Consider the following 16,879-nt stretch of genomic DNA (forward strand, 5'->3'; position numbering starts at 1 on the left):
GGTCAGCAAATTTTTCTGTGAAGGGCCAGATAGTAAATATTTTAGGCTTTTTAGGACATATAGTTTGTCACAACTACTCACTATTCCTTTTGAACCAAAGCAGCCATAGACAGTATGTGAACATTGTAGCTGTGTTCCAACAAAACTTTATTTATGGATACTGAAATATTAATTTCATATAATTTTAATGTGTCAAGAAATAATATTCTTCTTTGGCTTTTTCAATCATTTAGAACTGTAAAAACCATTCTCACCTCCCTGGGTGCACAAAAGCAGGTGATGGTTGGATTTGACCCACAGCCACAGCTTGCCTTGTTTTAGACCCAGGTTTCTCAAACTTTGATGGGCATACAGATCGCCTGTGGATCTTATTAAAGTGCAGATTCTGATTCAGTAGGTTACAGATGACACACGAGATTCTGCAATTTTAACAAACTCCCAACTGATGCTATTTACAGACCACGCATTTGAGTAGAAAGGCTTTGGACTCTCAAGTACAAGAAAGAAGGCAGAATGTCCTGACCCAAAAAACCAAGCCTACAGGGAAATCCCTTTCTCGTTGACAGGAGGACTGATTCTCAATTACATTAGTACATCTTTTTATCTTGTCATTTTATTAATCTGGTCCAAAGGTTGAGGTCTATTGCTATCAGTTGTTTTGAAATAAAAGCTCTCCTCCTGAATTTGATCAAAATAGATAATACCTGTTTTTTCCATTTCTACTAAAGGATATAATGTTTTTATGACACCATCAAATTCATGGCATGAGAGCTTAAGACTTCAGGAAAAAAAAGGAACTAATTTTTCTGACAGTATGTTCAACCACAGGAATAGGCCCCAAAATATTGAATTTTAAATTCCTTTGAGGATAGGAGGAGTTGCAGCTGGTTGTGATGAATACTGAACATCCTGTATTGGGCAAAACAATGGAATAAATAATAAATTGTGAGGGAGTAACCTCAAACTTGAAATTGGAGTCAGTGTGAATTACCAAGAGTCAGGAACCCTAAGAAATCAATCCTGTACGTGATGGTGGCAGAATGATTCATAGTCTATATAGGGCTCACAACATTTTCTATTCCTTGAATGAAGCAGAATATATGAAAGTAATTTAATCACATCAGAAGCTGTATTTTTGATATTCTAACACAATAGAAGTTTCATAAGGGCAAGGGATTCTTTTTTCCCTTTATTTATTTTCATTTATTTCTTTATTTTAGAGAGACAGTATGAGCAGGGGAGAGGGGCAGAAGACAGAGAGACAAAGAGAGAGACAGAGAGAGAGAGAGAGAGAGAGAGAGAGGGAGAATCTTAAGCAGGTGCCATGCTCAGTGTGGAGCCCAACGCAGGGCTCAAGCCCACAACCCTGGAATCATGACCTAAGCTGAAATCAAGAGTTGGACGTTCAACCGACTGAGCCACCCAGGTGTCAAGGGCAAGGAATTTTATCTGTTGTACTCCCAGCATGTATAATGGTACCAGGCACATAATAGGTACTCAAATATTTACAGAATAAATGAACGAATCCTTTTCTTTGGGGTATCATAACTGAACAATTGTATTTTATCATAGGTGGAAACATGCAATACAAAATGCCAATATATGGCATTAATGTCACCTTAATTTAAAAACAGTAATAGGGGCTCCTGGGGGGCTCAGTTCTCTAAGTGTCCGGCTGATCTCAGCTCAGGCTTTGATCTCAGGGTCATGAGTTCAAGCCCTGTGTTGGGCGCTGTGCTCAGTGTGAAGCCTACTTAAAAAAAAAAAAAAGTTTTAAAACAATAATATATTTGTCAATTACAAAATTATGTGCACATATTAAAATAAGTCGATTATAGGAACAGGTTGCTTTTAGTACTAATGAGTGAAAGTAAAAGCACTTACATTTTTATTTAAAAAAATGTATTTATCTAAGAGTACTCTTTGGTGGCATCTGACTAAAGTTGACTATTGAACGACATGGGTGTGAATGGCACAGGTCCACTTATGTGTACATTTTTTTCGATAAATACAGTACAGAACTGGGATGCTTGGGTGACTCTGTTGGTTAAGAGTCCAACTTCACCTCAGGTCATGATCTCACAGTTCGTGAGTTCAAGCCCCACATCGGGCTCTGTGCTGACAGCTCGGAGCTTGGCGCTTGCTTCAGATTCTGTGTCTCCCTCTCTCTCTGCCCCTCCCCACTCATGCTCTGCCTCTGTCTCAAAAATAAATAAAACATTAAAAAAGACCAGTACAGTACTGTAATGTATTTTCTCTTCTTTAGATTTTCTTAGTAACCCCATCCTAGGTGCCATTAGTAGAGATTTTGGTATTAAACAACAAAGAATTCTAGGTCATCAAAACCTTAGAAAAAAAATCTATTCATTTTTCCAAAACAAACTACTAGAATTTGACTTTCACTGAATCCATATTTATGACAATTCTGACCTATTATGACATTTACTAAATAAATCTACAATGTAAGCAAGGTAAAAGGGAATATTTTGAAATACAAAGAGAATAAGCTGCTTTCAAACTTTAGAAGCATTCGCCTGCAGGTCTACTGGTCTGGGCCCAAACCCTCCACTGGTGCTCAGGGCTCTCAGCCACCTGCACTATCACGCATGCCTCATAAATGTGCTCAAAAGTCTTCCGATTGGAAAAAAACAAAAACAAGTCTTCTTTCACCCTCACCCTCCTTCAGTCCTTCTCTTCCATGCCACAGATTTCTAAGGCTCTCCTTGTGATCTCTGTCACCTGGTCCGGGAACATCATCCACTCAGTTACAGAGGTCAGAAAATCAGGAGTCATCTTTGATCTCCCTTCCCATCGCCAATGCATCACTAAACCCTGCTGACTTTCTCTCCTACATATCCTCCCAATGCACTCGCTAGGCTTCACCAACTATCATTTTTAGATACTGAAATATCCTTCCTACCAATCTTTTTGCAGGTACTGGGACTCCACCCCACCCCCAATCCATTCTCCACACTGCAACCAGAGCAATATTTTCAAAGTACAAATGGAATGTGACATGTGCCACTGTAAAAACAATAAAAAAAGAAAACAGAAAGCTTCCCGTTGTTTCCAATTGGTGTCGGGACAAATACAAAGCTTGTAACTGGCACTTAAGATCTGGCTTTGACCTACTTCTCTGGCCTCATCTCTGCACTCTCACTCCAGCTGTACTTGTCCTGCTTCCTCTCACTCAAGGAGAGGAAACACAAATTGTGTATGTCATTCCCTCAGCCCAGAATACTCCTCCCTCCCTTCTTTACTTAGTTAAATGCTCATACTCATCCTCACTTTACCAAAAAAAACCTTTCCAGACCTCCCTAATTCAAATCTCTCTGTACAGTTTCTTACAGCATCTTGTTTCTCCCGTAATGTTAGCTAGAATTAAAACTTTAACATTTATGTCCTTATCTGTTTCTCTTACATGTGAATTTTTTGCCACCATTATGGGCTAGGGCCTAGTACAGTCTCTGGCATGCAACAGGCAGTCAATCAATGCTTGTTCGATGAGTTAATGTTATTATTTACAAACTATTATTGCTTTATTAAAGTAGGTCACCGAGATATTGTATGTAATTCTTGATAAACTTAGCAGGGTTCATCATATGAACTTTCTATTATTACAAAGGGAATACGTGAAACATCAAAAAGTCAAACAACATAACATATTTTAAAGAATAAAAGATGAAATTTCCCCTTTGCCCACTCTCATTGTCACTCCAAAGGCAACTACTATTAATAGTTTGAAATGTATCTTACATACATATGTCTCTGTATATGTATACAAAACTAATGCACATTAAAACTGTTGTTTCAATGCCTGGGTAGCTCAGTCCTTAGGCATCTGACTTCGGCTCAGGTCATAACTTCACGGTTCCTGAGTTCTAGTCTCACATCAGGTGAGTTCATTCCCTACTTCGGGTGAGCTCTGCTTTGGGTGAGCACAAGCCCCACTTTGGGTGAGCACGAACCCCGCTTATTCGGGTGAGCTTCAGCCCTGCTTCAGGTGAGCATGAGCCCCACTCTGGGTGAGCCCAGCTTTTCTCTTTCTCTCTCTGCCCCTCATGGGATAGTCTCTCTCTCTTTCCGCCCCCTCTCTGTCTGTCCATCACTCACTTGTGACCCCCCCCCCCCCCAAAAACAAAAAGCAAAACAAAAAAACAATGTTCTTTCATATAAATTTAGATTGGTTTTCCCAATTGGCTTTAATCTGTCCAAATCATTGCAACTATATTATATATTAAAAATATCTTAATGGGGCGCCTGGGTGGCGCAGTCGGTTAAGCGTCCGACTTCAGCCAGGTCACGATCTCGCGGTCCGTGAGTTCGAGCCCCGCGTCGGGCTCTGGGCTGATGGCTCAGAGCCTGGAGCCTGTTTCCAATTCTGTGTCTCCCTCTCTCTCTGCCCCTCGCCCATTCATGCTCTGTCTCTCTCTGTCCCAAAAATAAATAAACGTTGAAAAAAAAAAAAAATATCTTAAGAAGTGCTTGCGTCTTTCAGTCGGTTAAGCGTCCCACTCTTGATTTCGGCTCAGGTCATGATCTCATGGTTGTGAGTTCCAGCCCCACACTGGGCTCTGTGCTGTTAGCTTGGGATTCTCTCCCTCTCTCTGCCCCTCCCCTGCTTACGCTTGCACACACACATGTTCTCTCTCAAAATAAATAAATAAACACTAAAAAAAAAACCTTAAAAGGAGGCTATTAGGAGACCAGCTGGTTATTAATCAAGGCTAAACTCCATTCTTACCTGCCTCACCATTTTCTTCAGTCTTGGTGCTCATTAAACAGGCAATAAACTTGTTATCCACTTGCTGTAGAACCTGCCATATATTCAAATAAGTGGTACAACACTAAATAAAAGTTAACAAAGCCTCATCTGTGTACAAAGAGATAAAACTGCACTTAATTAAGAGTTATTTGCATTATAATCTTCATATCTAAGACTATGGTAAGGGAGTCATTAGGAAGGATTAAAAAAATAAGCAGAGCTATCAGAAGGCATAAAAGGAAGGAGACTACAGGCTAAGGATTCTAAAAAGGACACGCAAGCAACAAAACTCTACAGAGCACACCTGAGATTCTCCCGACAGGACTCTTACTCATAGGTAACTATGACCAGAGGCGCCTGAGTGGCTTGGGGTGCCCGAGTGGCTTGGTCGGTTAAGTATCCGACTTCGGCTCAGGTCATGATCTCATGACTCGTGAGTTCGAGCCCTGCGAGGGGCTCTGTGCTGTCAGCTCAGAACCTGGGGCCTGCTTCAGATTCTGTGTTTCCCTCTCTCTCTGCTCCTCCCCTACTCATGACCAGAGACTGCTAACAAATGGGGCTAAAATAAATTTTGCATTTTGCAAAAGTAAGGAAAACCGTTTCAGAGGAGCTAATCCCTTAAAGTAGTAAGTTAATAGCCACCAGGGGCTTTAACCCTTGGGGACTCCTCTCTGTCCAGGTACAGACAAGGTTCTCATTGCACTTCCCTGCCTCGGTCCCTATTGTTTAACTAAAACTGTTGTTTCAGCGCCTAAGCAGCTCAGTCATTAAGCATCTGACTTCAGCTCAGGTCATGATCTCACGGTTCGGGACTTCGAGTCCCACATCAGGTGAGCTCATGCCCCACTCTGGGTGATCAAGAGCTTGCTTTGCTCTGGTACCAGGTCAGTGCCATGTGAGGGGTTTACCTAGATCTATCTAACCTCCTAATTTGTTTCCATACTGAAAATAAGGAGATGAAGACAGCCTGAGTGGTGTAGGGAGAGGGCAAACTAGCAAAGCAGATGAGACAAGGGGTCCCTTTTGTTAAGACTGCTCCTCAATCTGGAGTCTCCTAGGCCATGTCATTTGTCGCCTCACACAATAGAGGGTCATTTACAAAGGGGCACTGTTGTACATTTAAGGACAATGTCTGTACAGGATTTAGTTGATTTATAAATTATTGTCAAAATATAAAGTCAATATATAATCCTTGAAACTGTGAGCCTCAATCCTTAATTCATCCCTCCAACCTGCTCACACTACTGAAGACATTTTTTCCTTTGTAATTAAAATTGGTCCCTGCTTTTTCTTCTGATAATAAAAGTTCTAGTAAGATTTAAAAAAACACACGTGCCTTGACCAAGGTGGTCTAGATCATTAAATAAATCCAATTTCACAAGAGTTAGTCCAGCTTAGGTCTTATATATATTTTTATGAGATTTCAAAGTCAATCTCTTACCTGCATTGAATGAATCATTTCTTTGGTGAAACGATAAGGATATAAGACATTGTGAATTTTAACCGCGAGGCTTTTGGCCTGGCCACTGCTTACATCAACAGCAACCTAGAAAGCAGCACAAACATCATTTAAATTTTTAATTCTTTATATCTGCAGAACTGTTTTACCAAAGATCCCAAACTGCTTTATCATTTTCATAGAACCTACTAGAAGTGGGTTGAATTCAGGGACCTTAGAGAAATTCAAAAAGCTCTGTGAATTATTAGTCTTAAATAATAATTTTGGGGTATAAACAAAATTACTAACAAAAACCAATGTTGTTTCAGAATAACGATTCGTTTATGTTCCATGATCAAGTCCTTAAACACATCTTAACTGAAAAATCAGTAATCAAGTGCTCATTTATTCTACACCTTTATCACAACACACAAAGTACCTTCTGTGATAACCCACTGAGAACACATACACTCACGTCCAATGATGAATTGTTCCTCCAGTAGAAGACTGGCTATTTTATCTGATGATGTAACAGTGCTTTTTGTTTTGTTTTGTTTTAATTATCACCACCCTAAATATCCTGCCAAAGCTGCAAGATAGGGTTTCTAAGAGTGGTAAACACATTCAACTCATCACACACTGACTACACATGTTTAATCCAGAATGTCTGAGCTCCCAAATTCTATGGATTCTGATTTCTCCTCTCTATATTAAATAGTATTTCCAAATAAATTATTTGGAAACATGCCCACTTTCCGCTTGTAATTAAAAATTAATATAGCCATTCATGCTCATATCCAGCTTAAATGAAGTACAAATTTTAAAATAACAAGCAAAGAAAATTTGCTACAGACCCACCTCTGGATAACGGGCAAATACTGGATTTTCCCACTCTGAGAACAAAGACTGAAGTGATTCTTTACCAACAGTATCATCCACAGCATCTAAGGCAAAAGGAAACAGATCAAGTTGGCATCGAGAGCCGCAGAAAAAAAGGTGAGTGGCACTCCCGTTTGCTGTGGTGCAGCGGCAAGATCAAAGATCAGACATATTGTCCCAATATTCTACAAAAGTTTAGTGTTTGCTGGATCTCTAAATTGTTCTGATCTGTTACTTTTTAAGTTAGAGTTGATGACTGTATCTTTTGGCATTATAGCTTTTTCTCCAAACTATTTTCAAGAGATATTTCAGAATACAAATCCAGAAGAAACTGGTTCAAATTAGTAGTCTCACTTCCTTTAGATAAAAATATACCTTACCTATTTTTAGAAACAAAGAATCTGCAGCTTTTTTGAAAATAAGGATTTTGCTTACATAAAACTACTACAATACGGAGTGCAACTCCAATCTTTAAAAATAAGAGATATTCTCTCAATCACAAGACACCACAGACTGTGCATAATCACCCAGTATTGACTTTAAGTCTGGAAAAGTAATTTCTGATCTAAATGCATGCACTGAATTACTTAGTTCTGCTGTTAAATAGGACCGTGGGGAATTACTGGTTCCAGGAAGGCACAGCTGGCCCTGATCAAGCTTAATAACACAACCCTGCTTTTTAAAAAATTTTTTTTTAGTTAGGTGGTACAGTATGTACTAGATGTCCCGGCAACCTCTGTTTTTGCCCCTACCTCTGTTATTCTGTCTCATCACAGTCCTCTCTTCCCGAGCTCTAGGAAGGAAGGGAAGAACAAGGTCGCTTCTAAAAGGATGACACTTGTACTGAGATCCTAAATGTAAAAAAGAAAACCTAGACATTTGAACTCAAAATATAAATTATTAAAAAATCAAGTTACATTAAAATCTTTCTGCACAAATGGAGTTGAGACCTGAGGCAGACTACTAAGCACGAGATTGAGAGTCAGAGTTCTTTAATGAGATATGCTGCAATTTAGGAACCTACATTAATGCTTAGTCCCGTTATCCATATATACCAGACAGAATGAGCACTAAAACAGATCACTGATTCTCAACGGGCACAATTTTGTATGAGAGACATTTGGCAACATGTGGTTGTCACAACCTGGGTAAGGGGTGCTACTGGTATCTAGCAGAGATAGAGGCTAGGGACTGCCAAATATTCTACATGTATAGGACGAACCCTACGACAAAGAGTTATGAGTCCAAAATGTCAAGTGTCACGGTTGATATAGCTGGTATCTGACATATACTGGTACTTAATTGTTAGCCTTCACTACTTGGTGCAACTTTCACGAGTCCCCAGGTTTATGTCTCTTATACTCAAAATGTGTTGCTATTATAACATTTATCTGATATTACGTTCACATAGCTGTCTTCCCTAATTGATTGTGAACTCCTGAAAGCCAAGCCAGTGAATCTGCAACCTAGCAGTGTGAACAATAAATGAATGAATACATGAACAGATAAATGAATGAGAAGTTCTCAATTTAAACTTCAAAGTCCAGGAGTGCCTGGGTGGCTCAGTCAGTAAGGCATCAGACTTTTGGTTTCAGCTCAGGTTGTGATCTCACGGTTTGTGAGTTCAAGCCCCACATCGGGCTCGGTGCTGATAGCATGGAGCCTGCCTGGGATTCTCTCCTCTTCTCTCTCTCTATCCCTCTCTGCTCTCTCTTTCTCTCTCTAAAATAAAAAAAAAAAACATACATTTAAAAAATAAACTCCAAAGTCCAGTAACATCTGGCCTAAATTCTGCCGTCCTCTCTGAAGGATGATTGAGTTTTAGAAACAGTGCCTGCATTTGACAGTTTTTGAATAGGGGCCAAAACATGATGGAACTATTATTTCAAAACAATAAATCCATTGGACAAGAACTGGAGAGATGAATTCAGAATGATAAAATGAAAGGGTAAGGTGAAATTAGGTTGTGTTATTGGTAATAGAAAGGACAGAATTAGAGGCATTTTAATTTTTTTAAATTAATGTTTCTTCCTTCAAAAAAAATTTTTTAATGTTTTTATATATTATTTTTGAGAGGCAGAGAGAGACAGAGCACGAGCCGGGGAGGGGCAGAGATAGAAACACTGAATCGGAAGCAGGCTCCAGGCTCTGAGCTGTCAGCACAGAGCCCCACCGGGGGCTCGAACTCAAGAACAGTGAGGTCATGACCTGAGCCCAGGTGAGATGCTTAACCGACTGAGCCACCCAGGCGCCCCAGAATTAAAGGCATTTTGAAGAAAAAAACTGCCAAGGCTTAGAGACTTACACCACTCCTTAAAATTACCTGTATAGATATTCTCTTGTGTACGATTTAATTTGCCTCTTAACAATTCATCCTAAGTAACGTTTTTCTGTATGGTTCAGCAGTGTCCCAACGTCCTACCACACGTTAGCCCTTTACAGAAGGTGTGACATACAATGTGAATGGGGGAGCCATCTTTCCATGAAACTCGTTTCTATACCCAACATACTTTTTTATTTTCATTTTTCTTATGGAATTGAGTTAACAGGACACTTCAGAGACTTGTTACAAGACTTGCTAATGCAGAAAGTTAAATAGGTTGAAGTGTTTTAAACATCTAGATCGGCTCAACGGAAGCAGATGTTCATGTTGTGTGCAGCAGCTGACGTTCCCACTTTGATTCAGCAGCAACCATCTCAGGTTAATGTAATCGCGGCCTTTTTTGTCTCCATTTAAAAGCAGTTGCATTTCAGGAAGATGAGGTGCCAGTGCTTTAGGTTTACTTCCGATAAGCAGTCAGTATAAAACAGGACATAAAACTACGTCAACTGAAAATCACGTATGTCTTTAAGAGCCACCTGAGAGTCTCAGGAGCAGTGCTGAAAGACAGTTCTCCTACTTAAAACTTTGAAAGTTACTACAGTGATTATTTTTTCATGAGGAAAAACTGGAAACCACTGAAAAATAAAGGCCTTATTTAACCTTAGATAAATCAGAGCCTCCTACTAGAGATATTCATGCTAAGGAGCATTACAAGTCAATTTGCAATTACATTCATACAGTTTACATTCTTTTGCAACATTCAAGACTTTTAATATGGATGCACATTTAATGTTTATCCTCCTGATGCGAAACCAAGATTATAGCCAGATGGAAATCAGTTTTACCATCTCCCAACATCTGGCTCTCAACACACTGCCAAAACAATGTCACTTTTAATGTTGACTGAGACATGAGAACTCAAGAGTCCCAATCTAGGCTCTGATGTAGCCTTGTGGTATGATTTCAAAGCCACAATACTGTCTTCCTGAATACCGGCTACTTATAGCATAAACCGATCAAATGGATTAGCATATGTATTATAATAAACCATGTCTGAAAAGTATAGTTGGGAAAATACACACTTAACCTACATTCCAAAAAATTTATGGTCAAGTCCTTTTTTCTAAAAACACAAACAGTTCAAAAATATAGTACTGTACTGAGCCAGAGACTTCTGGGGAAACCCAGGATGATTACAGGATCATTCTGGCTTTTCACCTGAGAGCTGCAGAGAGCAACTTCCAGAAAAATATCACACTGGCATTGCAGGTATCTTTAAAGACAAATTTCTAGGAGAGTTTTATGTTTGGGAGAGAGAAGAAAGGAGGCTAGGGAAGCACTGTGGATCTTCTCAACTATTAATAGTGCCATTTTCATGAAAAATGGTCTCACCCTCCTACACATCCACACATCCATATACAAATACTTCCATTCTATTATGTCTTTCATTGTATTTCTAGATGTAAATAGTATTGGACCTAGAGAATCTTTATATACCATAAAACACATGTTTTATAATTAAACTTGAAAATGATCTATCAGCTGAGATAATCTCTTTGGACAATGATTATCTTACTCTTTGGCCATTATTACCACCTTCAAAAGCATTCCATGCCAGTGAGCAATATACATATATATATATACAGTATACTATACTATACTATACTATACTATACTATAGTATATAGCACTCACCATTCTCAAGTATGACATCCACAGCTACAGTTGTCAGGTCTTTAGTACAAGCAGTCTGAACATCCTCAGTAGGAGCAATGAATGTACTCAGTCCAGTTATTTTGTTGATGTAAACCATTCTTCCCAGGGCTACATCAAAATGCTGCTGCCAATCCAAAGAACATGTGTTTGACTCTTCATTTTCAGAACAAGTTCTTGCTATAGATTCTTCACTCTGAAAATGAGTTCCTTTTCTGTCAGCTGTGCCATCTTCCATGTGACTCATTAACATTTTACTGGGAGAGTCAGGACTTCCTGTCTGTGGGTCTGAAGCTATAAGAACATCTGTATCTTCACTGATGACTTTAGAATGACTACGGGGTAATACCAAAGGAGTTTCTGGTATCACGGAGTTCCCTGTTGTGTTGTTGTTAGAGTATGTTTTACTATCTTTATTGAAGGGATTATCCTGTGTGACAGAGTCCAACACTGGAATGATGCCACTGTCTGTTTTTTTATACTCATTTTTAAACAACTTGCAAGAATCCAGGATTAACCCACTGCACAAGTCATGGTCTTTCCTACTAGAATCTGATTGTGGAAGTTCATTAAAATGACCCATCATTTCCAATGCTTGAGTCTCTCTTTTGGAACCTTTCATTCTGGATAATTTAGAGGCTAAAGATTTAGGAGACTGCTTGGCATCCAAAGGTTTTCTGTTAAAATCAGATAATTCCTTTAGAGTTACAGGACTTTCTCTTAAGCAAGGAGTCTGTTGTTCCAAACAATCTTCTTCACTAGAGAATGGAAACTTCTTTGAGTAAAAGATGTGACTTACTGGCAGACAATTATTATTTGAATCATTATGTTTCATAGCAGTGATTTTACAAATGCCTGAGTTGTCTAAGTGATTCTTCTCTTTCCATGCAATGTCAGGTTCAACTTGAGGACCGAGATTGGTAGAGATTTCAGAATTATTATTTTCTTCCACCTCTGTATTCAGAGGACTTTTAACCTTCCCATATTGCCTCTTAAACTTCTCTAAAGATCCCAGTTGTGACCTTAAGCTTAGTTTCTTACGGGCTATGGGTTTGGAGAAACCAATCAATTTATCTATTTTCTTACTACCATTTGAAACATATCTACACCAAGGGGAAGAAGAGGATGTGTCAAGTAATAAGCAATCCATGTGTGATTCTTTAGTACCTTCCTGAGAAACAGCAATATTTTCACAAGTTGCTACAGGTTTGTTCTCTAGCCCATAACTTGTATTTGTTCTGCGCAATTTCTTGTCAGACAGTTGAGCAAGGTCTTTACTTAAAGTGCTGGTTGGATCTTCGATGTTTGGAGTCTCAACTGAATGGCATGCTCTGTTTACAAATGTTTCTCTGGCACTCACGGGACCAGGTTGAATACAGTTTTTAAGTAAATGTTCTCTTTCAGTTGATTTAGTTTGCTCATTTTGTACCACATGAGTTATAAAGCCAGTGGAGCATAATTTAACTTGTCCATAACTAAAAATGTTTACTCTTCCACAATTACTAGGTTGTTTTTCTTTCTCTTCCTCTCTCTGAGCACCACGTACTCTCAATAACGTTGTCTCAAAAGGCAGAGGTTGGGATCCCATTTTGGTAGCGTCTTTAAATCTCTCTAATTGATTCTGAACTCCATTATTTTTCAGGATACTGGCAGCCATGCCATTAACAATAGCACTTGCTTTCTGTATTTCTAGATCTTCTCTATTCTTCTCAAAGCAGTATGATGTCTGAAAAGGGTTTACAAACATTTCTGAACTGGTTCTACATGGACTTTCTGAAGAGTTACATTCTAAGCAAAGTTTTTTATGTTTCCCATTTTCTCCCCATTCTGATGCTTCAGCTGTCTGTTGTTGTAAGATCCTTGATTCTGAGCAAGAGCTATCTTTGTTTTGTAAAGATGACTCTGTCACTTTACCATGGCCTGGGCCATCTGATTCACAAATGTACAAGAATGAATCATTTGTGTTTTTTCTGGTAGCTTCTGAATCTCTAGAATTCTGTGTGTTTCTTCTGTTTTCTACAGTAGCTTTTCTTTTCACAGCTTTTGATTGAAAATTAAACATTTCATAGGAATCCAAAATACTATTACATGCTTCTTGGAAACTGACCTGGTCACCCTTCTCATCAGAAGACACATGCTTCTGAAGAGTAGCACTAAATAAACTAAAATCGTTATCTTCACTAAATTCTTTAATGTCCTCACCTGATAATTCCACAAATAGTTTTTCTTTCTTTAAAAACATTTTCACTCCTTCCTGAATGCAAACCAAAATAGTATCCCAGTTCTGAAATTCAATCAGCGTTTTTGCTGGCTCCAGGCACACATCATATTCACAGAACTGACACTGCACATTGATTACATATATCCCATGGAGTTCTGGGTTAGACCGATGCCGAGGACTTGAATTCATTTGTCTAGTGGCAGAACCATTCTTTGGCTTGCATATAATACTTTCTTTCCTCAATAAAAAGTCAATGAATTTATGCAACTTTGTCCTTAAAACCAGTCTTTTGTTCACAAACAAAAATTGCATATTCTTATTGTAATGTGCTTCAGAGCTGATATAGCCGCTGAGCTCAAACTCCTTGTATTTAAATTTTATTTCTCTTAATTTTTGGGACTTACCCAGTCCATAAATTTGACAAAATCGGGAACATATGTCTTTGGTTTTAGGAAGCTGAAGAACCATGGAACCAGAAACATCATTCCTCAAAGAGAAAGAAATGGAAGGGTGCATAAGCGAAAGAGCTTCTATCCTCTTCCTGACCTTCTCAAACTCCAGTCTAGGATCCATGCATTTCCTCCTTACAGGTAACTGGTAAAATAGGTTATATACTGTTACTGTTGTCCCGGCACTTGGTCTAGTCAGGTCAGCTTCACAAGCTTTCAGGGCTTTTCCATTCTGAAACAGTTTCACAAAAGTTTTCATTGTCTTGTTTTTCTTGGATGAAATTTCCACAGCACTGGCCATGTCAGCTATACTTGCCAAGGCCTCCCCTCGGAAACCATAAAACCTGGGATTCTCCAAGTCCTGTAGCGAGTTGCATTTACTAGTGAAATAACGATTTCCCACCTTGTCTATATCATCCCTCCCCATCCCAAATCCATTGTCTATCACTTGAACTTGGAAAGTCTCCATATTCACCCTGACAGCCACACATTTTGCTTCAGCATCAATGCTATTGAGGGCAAGTTCCTCAACACACTGGCCTAAGGAGCATATAGCCAAACCAGAACGCAATCTGGCTTGTACTTCAACTGACAAGCACTTGATCATGGCAGGTAGAAAGCTGGTTAAGAAGGCCAGGCACTGGCTTCCTTCTCTGACCGGAAATAATTGCCTAAGGAGGAAAACACACACACACAATCAAACCCTCAGAGCTACGGAGCATTATCCATTGCTCTCAAGCATAATGGAGAAATGCCATTTGAGGTAAATTAAATCTCTTATTAAACCACACTGTAAAAAACAAAACAAATTATAGCTTTGATCTCTACACAGATCACACAGCTCATGTTTAGTGCAATGGATTTAATATCCAAAGCAGCATTCGCAATTTCATAATTTTCACTGCTCCTTTCTAAATCCCACATGCCCTAAAGTGAAATCATAATCACGCTTGAAGTTGACCCATAAGACAGTGTTCACAATTCTAATCACTTCACCAAAAACAGATGTCTAAATTAAATTCAGCTAGAAATTCATGAAAAAAAATGTCCAAGCTAGTTTCATAATATTTATACATTACACAATAACCATGACTTTTAGTAAAAACTTGTAATGAACGGTTAAGACAGAAGAAATTTAAAAAATCAAATCTTTGTATCAAGAAGAGATGGGGGTCAAGAGATTATTATTCTTGGTTAAATGTTGTCTCCGGGGAAAAAGACCGGGAATGCAAAACGATAAGGCAGGAATTTTCATTATGAACTTTTCTGTATCATTTAATTTTTAGATCTTGTCCACATATTACTTTCACAAAAGTTTTCAGAAGGTCCCTGTATTACCACTTTTTGGGTATTTACAGATGGCGGCTACAAACTACCTTCACAATAATAGTGATGGTCAGGGGCTATCTGAACTTGATTTTAAGTTTTCCCTTCAGGTAAAAAATATGAAGATTATAGTGCCATTAAAGGTCTCCCTTCATAGGGGAGAGAGCAGCATGGGCTGGACCTCTCGAAGGTGGTAGGGCTAGTTCTTCAAGCCCGGACATCACAGTTATAATCGCAGATCTGTTTTTTTATATAAGGAACTTTGCAGCCGGCAGCAAATGAGAGGTATTCTGAGACTACTCAACTTCACGATTTCCTTTTACAACCCAGTCTTTTCAGGGCCACAGTCAAAGGGGATGATTCGTCCCGGATCTCGAGCTGCGAGAGCTCCGGGTCGGGGGCCGGGGGACAGGACAGCCGCCGCGGGCCCCCCAGGCTCAGGCTCCACCCCGTCCCCTCCCCCAACTCGCAGGCCGAACCCCTGCCGCCCGACGCAAGAGGCCTCCCGGAGCCCCTGCACAGCCGGGTCCGAGAAACGCTCGCGGCGGTCGCCACGGCCTTTCCGCTATTAGAAGGGCTCCCGGAATCATCCTTTCGACGTGTGCTTTTCCCCCAAGTCACCTCGAACCGCGCTTCACCAACTCCCAGTTACCCACCGCCTCGGACGCCGGGCACGCGCACGTTCGCTCGCGAGGCTCGCGCACGCGCCACGAGCATGCGCTTCTGGGAACGCGCTTGCGCTTCTGGGAACGCGCTTTCGTCGGTGACACCCAAATGCGCGTGCGTACCAGCTGTTGTCTGACTGGGAGACTAGGCGGGGTCTCTTCACACTGGTACCCCTAGTTCTCAATCCTTATCCCCCTTTCGCATGGTGTGAAAAGCCGTTTCAAGCAGTTTTCTCTGTTTCTGTCGTTTTCCTTCCCCCCTTTCCTCCTTTGCACCTACTACCATTTAATTCAATTATATTTTATTTGTGTTTATGTCTTCTCTCACTATAATGCAAACTCTTTGAAGGCAGGGATTTTATCTATTCTGTTTACTGCTGTATCCCGCTGGCCAAAAACAGTGCCTGGACGGTGAGGCACTCGATGGGTGAATAAATCCACACCCTTCCGTCTTACAGAATTACAGCATTTCAGAGCTGGAAAACAGAGAAACTAGCTCCACCCTCTTAATGTACGGATGAGGACCCCGAGACTCCTTTCATTGACTTTTTCGTTGTGTTCCTAATGCCACTGCAGCTTATTTTCAAACTGAATAAGAACGTTAAGAACCCTGTGGGAATAGATGTTTGGGGAATTATTTTTTTTTTTTTTAACGTTTATTTATTTTTTTGGGACAGAGAGAGACAGAGCATGAACGGGGGAGGGGCAGAGAGAGAGGGAGACACAGAATCAGAAACAGGGTCCAGGCTCTGAGCCATCAGCCCAGAGCCCGACGCGGGGCTCGAACTCAGGGACCGCGAGATCGTGACCTGGCTGAAGTCGGACGCTTAACCGACTGCGCCACCCAGGCGCCCCGGGAATTATTTTTTTTTAATGGTGATTTAGTTTTGAGAGAGAGCGAGCCAGCACAAGCGGGGCAGGGGCAGAGAGAGGGGGACAGAAGATCCAAAGCAGGCTATGGGCCAACAGCAGCAAGCCCGATGGCAGGCTCGAACCTGTGAACTGCAAGATCATGACCTTGAGCCTAAGTCTGACACTCAACCTACTGAGCCACCCAGGGATCCCGATATTTGGGGAATGACTAACCAATCCTCAGTTTT

The 16,879-nt window shown here is 40.2% G+C and overlaps 1 protein-coding gene across 4 annotated transcripts in view; it reads right to left on the minus strand.

Annotated features, from left to right (window-relative positions):
* Positions 1-16,410, minus strand: part of MLH3 (mutL homolog 3) — a 28,302-nt gene extending 11,892 nt beyond the window's left edge. Inside the window, exons 1-6 of one of the 4 annotated variants that reach the window (XM_040477732.1) lie at positions 15,771-16,410; positions 11,101-14,459; positions 7,835-7,933; positions 7,062-7,147; positions 6,207-6,311; positions 4,745-4,817 (exon numbers count right to left, since the gene is read on the minus strand). In XM_040477732.1, the coding sequence (XP_040333666.1) occupies positions 4,745-4,817; positions 6,207-6,311; positions 7,062-7,147; positions 7,835-7,933; positions 11,101-14,395 (3,658 nt within the window). In that variant the 5' untranslated portion in view covers positions 14,396-14,459; positions 15,771-16,410. Of the gene's footprint in view, positions 1-4,744; positions 4,818-6,206; positions 6,312-7,061; positions 7,148-7,834; positions 7,934-11,100; positions 14,460-15,735 lie in introns of those variants that run through there. The other 3 variants (XM_040477730.1, XM_040477733.1, XM_040477734.1) reach the window with 3 other exon arrangements.
* Between the last annotated feature and the right edge of the window lie 469 nt (positions 16,411-16,879).

Source organism: Herpailurus yagouaroundi, unplaced genomic scaffold, assembly GCF_014898765.1.
Source record: "Herpailurus yagouaroundi ecotype Mexico unplaced genomic scaffold, PumYag 141, whole genome shotgun sequence".
NCBI classification, from domain to species: Eukaryota; Metazoa; Chordata; class Mammalia; order Carnivora; family Felidae; genus Herpailurus; species Herpailurus yagouaroundi.